Here is a 6,074-nt window from a genome sequence, read left to right as displayed (position 1 = left end):
TAACATTCTTTATGCAAATCGAATTGGGACAGCAGCTGCCTGCCAAGTTGAGCCACTGTCTGTCAGCTACAGTTGCTATAGAGAGCAGTACTTCGATCGTATATGGTTCTAATAGTGTATAGTTCTAACCTATACTAAATACCGATCTCGACTGCTTTAAGTATATACCATTTTTCTTTTATTTTCAGCACATTATTGCATCATGGAAAATCAATCAAATTTGAGTGCAAAGTGTTTGACATCGTTGTTCGCTTAATTGATTGCTTCGCAAGGATATCAATCAATGCCGCTGGCAAAGCAATTTAACCGGATTTAAAACGGCTTAATTTTCCCGCTGACGACCGCAAAGTTAAAGTGCGAAAATCAACGTGTTAATGAGTTAAGAGCAATGCTCAGGGCCATTTTCCACTTAGCCTGTTCATTCATCACACTGTCGTCCATAAATTGCACAGCATTATCCTTTCAGACCGTAATCCCCAAGAAATGTTACACCTCCGTTGGTGGGAACTTTTCAATTTGCCCCTACTATCTTGCGTCTCTCGGCATTGGCAATTTATTTCCATATTCCAACTGGCACCATTGACATTTGCAATGCAGAAATGTGGTAATGTAGAAATGCATGCCAGAGGATCCGAGTTCGAGTTCCAGTTCACAGAAAACCGACGTTCATATTTCCACAACTCGGTTAGGGTTAAAGGGAAAGTTTTTGCGGCTGTCTGTGCGAAATGCAAAACAAATCAATAAACTGGATACCCAACTTGAAAGTCTGCCCTGTTTTTCGGTTGCTTTCGACCCCACTAATTGGCCCATAAATAATTTAAAACGGCAACAAGTCAGCGTCCTGCATTTACATATAGAAATATATTTTTTGGCTGCTCTTAGTCAGCCATTTAAAGTGTAAACCAGACCTTTTTTTATCATATGACTAAAAAGTAGATAGAGAGTTTACGAAAGTTTCAGGTTATAATTGGTTTTTTTGGCCAGTGGAAAAGACCAAGACCAAGACCACATGCCTCGAATCATCGACTTGGCCTGCAGTTCTTGGCAAAAACTTTTGGCCAGCTGTGGGTTTCGGTTTTACCAGCCATCCCCTTTTTTCGGTTAGCCGAGGAGCTCTATCTCTTTCGTGTTATCCTTCAGGAAGGAGCTGTTTTCCCCTCTTTTATTTTTCGGGGTATTTTTCCGACTCCAAACCTAATTTATAAGCATCAAAGAATACAAAATGTGCTGCCTGCAATTTCCGCTTTCCAATTTGAGACAGAGTTTACCTTTTGCCTTGTGGTGGACACAGGTTGGCAAAAAAAAGGAGGAAAAAAGCGACAAACTTTTCGTTTCTTTTGGCCAAAATCAACAAGTGTTGCCACACACACAAGTTTTCTTTTGACTCTTGACACTCGGTGACAGCTTTTCAAGGACTGTCCCCCGCATTTCCTGTCACCAACATGACTTTTGACTTTAACTCTGTCCCACTGACTGATTTTTCTGACAGCTCCGGAATCGCAAACACAAAGTTTGCCTCTTCCTTAACTTTAATTGTGTTTGCCTAATTCAATTCGAAGGGCCCGCTTAACTCTCTATGCTTTTTGCCTAATGGCATTTAATGCAATTTGAATTTGCCCGATAATTTAATTTGCCCATGGGCCCAGAGAAAGTCGCATTCAATTAAACGGTGAGTGGTAAAATTCCTGCCAATCCTTTTTTATAGGCCAGGCCTGCCGAGTCAGTCAGCAAAATGCAATAATTAATTGTGCCGGCAAGCCCCAGGCGACTTTCTGCGAAAATACCCGTGATAATGCCAAGGAGCAGATACAGACACCCGGGGCATTGTCGTATTCCCCGGACCATTAGCGCAGGTGTGTCCTGTCATTGACAGGCGGCTGTCGAGCGGAGGTCGCCCGAAAAGGTTTTCGGGATTTGGGATTTCTGACATTCCCTACCGTTTCACCCATCGAGGGCCTCGTTATTGTCGCATTAGCCAGACGGCTGGCGTTTTAATTGGCGCCCAACGGGACGCATGATGAATAAAGCCTTGTCATTTATTTGCGCTGCCATCCCTCCAAGGCCTTCAGTGAGTGGTAAAAACATATTGATAGACATTCGTATCCAAGCAATTGAGCACATCTTTATGCAAATGGCAAGAAAAGTGGAGAAAGTAGAAATGAAAGTGCAATCGAGCAGCGCCCTTCAATGCCAACAACTACAATTAGAAGCAGGGGCTTCATATGCACTTTTTCTATGTGACTTGAGCTCGACACCTTTCGACGCTTTTCACATTGCAATGAAAAGGTTTCCCCCTCGCTTTTCGCTTACATATTCGATTTAAGTTCGATTTCCAACTGCTGCCACACAGACGTTTCACATTTCCAATTACATTTTCATGGAAATTTTTATGCTGCTGTATACTTGGTTCGTTGATTGAGGTACATGGAGTTTTTGGTGTGAAAGAAATGGTAAAATGAATTTATAAAAATGTCAAATGGTTAAGAAATAACTCATTAAGTCTTGTTGTCTTAAAACATTTGACTTTTATGACTTATGGTTTTGGGATTATAGCATAATTATATTATTAACTAATTTAAATTTTAATCATATGGGCCTAGGAACTTTAAAAAATATGTAAAGCGCTTGTAGCAACGATTGTCACGGTTGTATGTTTTCAAGATCAAAAACATATTGATAATTTTGTAATTTCCAAAGTTTAAAGGTAATACTTACACAAAAACTATGTACTGTGTACTCGAACATGAAACATTTATTCAAGAGGTACCAATGGTTCTCATCTCGTAGGCAACCATTTTGTATCTGAAATCGGAAACTCGGCATATGCGATGGAAATATTTAAACAGAATTTATTACACAACAAGAGTCGAGGGTAGTTGCCTTCCCCACTCCATTCACAACTTTGTATCATCGTATCAATTTTCCTTTGCTTTGATATTTCAATAATATCAGTCACTTGCCTTGTTCCAGCTGTTTTTGATAGAATTATGTGGCTGATTTGTCCGCTACTTCCGGTGATGCTCCTGCTTCCGGTGCTTTTTCTACATCCGGTCAGCTGCAGTCTGCAGCTGTACCGCGTCCCCCTGCGTCGCTTTCCCTCCGCCCGCCACCGTTTCGAGAAGCTGGGCATCCGGATGGACCGACTGCGTTTGAAGTACGCCGAGGAGGTGAGTCACTTCCGGGAGGAGTGGGATGCCAAGGTAAAGGCGACACCGCTAAGCAACTACCTGGATGCCCAGTACTTTGGACCCATCACTATTGGAACGCCGCCGCAGAGCTTCAAGGTGATTTTCGACACGGGCTCCTCCAATCTCTGGGTGCCCTCGGCCACCTGTGCCTCCTCGATGGTGGCCTGTAAAGTGCACAATCGCTATTTTGCCAAGAGGTCGACCAGTCATCAGGCCAGAGGAGACCGCTTTGCCATCCACTACGGCAGTGGAAGTCTATCGGGATTCCTCTCCACGGACACGGTTCGCGTGGCTGGCCTGGAGATTCGGGATCAGATCTTCGCGGAGGCCACCGAGATGCCGGGACCTATCTTCTTGGCCGCCAAGTTCGATGGTATCTTTGGCCTGGCCTATCGCAGCATCTCCATGCAGCGGATTAAGCCACCTTTCTATGCCATGATGGAGCAGGGCCTGCTCTCGAAACCCATTTTCAGTGTCTACCTGAGCAGGCATGGCGAGAGGGACGGCGGTGCCATCTTCTTCGGGGGCTCCAATCCGAATTACTATAGTGGCAACTTCACCTATGTGCCGGTGAGCCATCGAGCCTATTGGCAGGTAAGGATGGAGTCGGCCATCATACGAAATCTGGAGTTGTGCCAGCAGGGTTGCGAGGTGATCATCGATACGGGGACCTCTTTCCTGGCCCTGCCTTACGATCAGGCTATACTCATAAATGAATCAATTGGGGGAACCCCCTCGCAATTTGGCCAGTTTTTGGTGCCCTGCGAAAGTGTGGCGAATTTGCCGAGAATCACCTTCACCCTGGGTGGTCGTAAGTTCTTCCTCGAGTCTCACGAGTACGTCTTTAGGGACACCTATCAGGATCGAAGGATCTGTTCGTCTGCCTTCATCGCCGTGAACCTGCCATCGCCCAGTGGTCCCCTCTGGATTCTCGGGGACGTCTTCCTGGGCAAATACTATACAGAGTTCGACATGGAAAGGCATCGCATTGGTTTCGCCGACGCCAGGAGCTGAGGCCATGTATGCTGTTTGATGTGCTTCTTGTTATTCCAACGACTGGTTGCCATAACACGCGGAAAATCCTGAAAGGTAAAGGAAAAACAAGCTGAGCTTTTAAGCTAATGACTGGCGAGTACCCTTAACTAACTGTTTTGTTATCTTTTTTAATATTGCCTATTTCAATATTTTAATAATAAAATAGTATTAAGTATATTTTTTAAACTTGCAGAGCAAAAGAGGTCAAGTAGAAATGGGTTAGGGCCAAGGGATTTAAGTCATGTAAGGTATTTTTAAGGATAACACTCTATATTGGTAGATGGGATAACCAAATGTATAGATTTTTAAAGAATAGTTCATCTAATATTAATTATAATAATTATATTTTTTTATTTTTAAATTAACCTGTTATCTTTGGCTAGTATACCCTAAGTCTTATATAGTATCCCCTAAATTTTGTTAGCAAGCTGTTGCTATTTTTGGTCGCGTGTACGTCATCCTATTTGGAACAATGTTTGCGGCAGGAATAGGGGAATTTATAAGTAAGGGAATCCGGGCGGAGGAAGGCAAAAATCAAAACAGAATTTTATTATTTTATTACCTGCTGCTCCTTTCTCCGCCTGCCATGCATTAGTCCCCTTCGAATGGCTTTCTTCTTTTCCCCCACCCAGAAAATTTCTGTGGGCGGAAGCTAATCAAAAAAATCGCTTGCAGCCAGTGCGAGTCGATAGAAACTCGGGGCTGAAAATAAAGGACGAGGAAAGAAAGAGAAAGATGAGTTCCTTGGGCGCACTGAGGATGTAATTGATTCCCTGGAAAAACAATGTCTGCTTTGTCTCTCTGAATTCCCTCGATGGCGACGCTTCTGGCGGTTTTTCACTGCTGCCTTTAACGCAAATTGCGGGCTTTAAAAAAATTAAATAAATAGCTTTAAGTTTACGAGTGACGCGTTGCGTTTGTATTCAAATTCCCAGCCGCGGTCGCGGTATCCTTCCGGATGCTTTAGAGTTTTCCAGCGACTTTTACGAGCTGTCTCAAAAATTACAAATACCACGTAGGCTTTTCAGTTCATGGGTAGTTTGTACTTCAAAAGAAAACACCGATAATATTTTTATAAATAAAAAAAGAAAATTAACAGTATAGGGAATTAAGTGTATTACTATATAATTGTATAGTATGTATTCTAAGGTATACCAATTTCTAGCTTAATTAATTTAAGTACTTTTGTTTTTAAAGGGAGTACTTTTTTTTGTTTCCAAGGTTTCTAAAGGGTACTTTTTGACCGAAACCCTTAATTCCAACCCGCCCGCTTTATAGTTATAAATATATTTACAAGCAATCTACAATGTATATTTGTGCGAAATGGTGTTGCCTTTTTATGTGCACGCATCGTTGACCTTTGCGCCTTCAGCTTTTCTTCAGTTTCTCCCATTTCTGCGGCATTTTCTTATTTTTTTTTTTGGTGGCTGCGGTGACTGTTTTTTTTATTGTGGCCCGCACTTTTAACATTGACCTTTCGCCTTGGTTTGCTTTGGCTGGCGGCTTACACGGCCTTTATTGATACTCTCCGGGCGACTTCTTTTGGCCTTTTTATAGCCTCCATTCACTTTCATTCATGGAAGAATTTCCCTACTCACCCCATTTACGGCTTTAAAAACTGTTGACTTTGAATTCCCGTTTTTGTTTTGGAGCAAAGCCTACCTTAACCTACCCCGAAATCCTCGCTACCTTTATTCCATTGGATCACTTCCCTAATCCCTTCATTGAACCTTCATAACTTGGTGTTCAACAAAGCAAACCAAATTCCTGGTCAGCATTAGTTGCGCAAATATTCGATAATAAATTGCCATTAACAGCAGCAATTTTCTGGGACCTAAGCCATGGAATAAA

At 42.6% G+C, this 6,074-nt stretch overlaps 1 protein-coding gene across 2 annotated transcripts; it reads left to right on the top strand.

Moving 5' to 3' along the window:
* Window positions 1-2,931: 2,931 nt before the first annotated feature.
* Window positions 2,932-4,315, top strand: LOC119550800 (lysosomal aspartic protease). Of its 2 annotated transcripts, XM_037859734.1 has the most exons (2): window positions 2,932-3,782; window positions 4,037-4,315. In XM_037859734.1, exons 1-2 carry the CDS (start codon window positions 2,988-2,990, stop codon window positions 4,295-4,297), a joined length of 1,056 nt encoding a protein of 351 aa, XP_037715662.1. In that variant the 5' UTR covers window positions 2,932-2,987; the 3' UTR covers window positions 4,298-4,315. The 2 variants fall into 2 exon arrangements, with proteins under 2 accessions (XP_037715662.1, XP_037715661.1); XM_037859733.1 differs by having other exon boundaries at window positions 2,932-4,315.
* Window positions 4,316-6,074: the final 1,759 nt, after the last annotated feature.

Source organism: Drosophila subpulchrella, chromosome 2R (assembly GCF_014743375.2).
Source record: "Drosophila subpulchrella strain 33 F10 #4 breed RU33 chromosome 2R, RU_Dsub_v1.1 Primary Assembly, whole genome shotgun sequence".
NCBI classification, from domain to species: domain Eukaryota; kingdom Metazoa; phylum Arthropoda; class Insecta; order Diptera; family Drosophilidae; genus Drosophila; species Drosophila subpulchrella.
Note: the sequence above shows the minus strand (reverse complement) of the source record. Positions and strands in the feature narration are given on the sequence as shown.

Excerpts from the sequence above, each read along its gene's own strand:
- LOC119550800 (XM_037859733.1), top strand. The coding sequence starts at position 2,988 with ATGTGGCTGATTTGTCCGCTACTTCCGGTGATGCTCCTGCTTCCGGTG.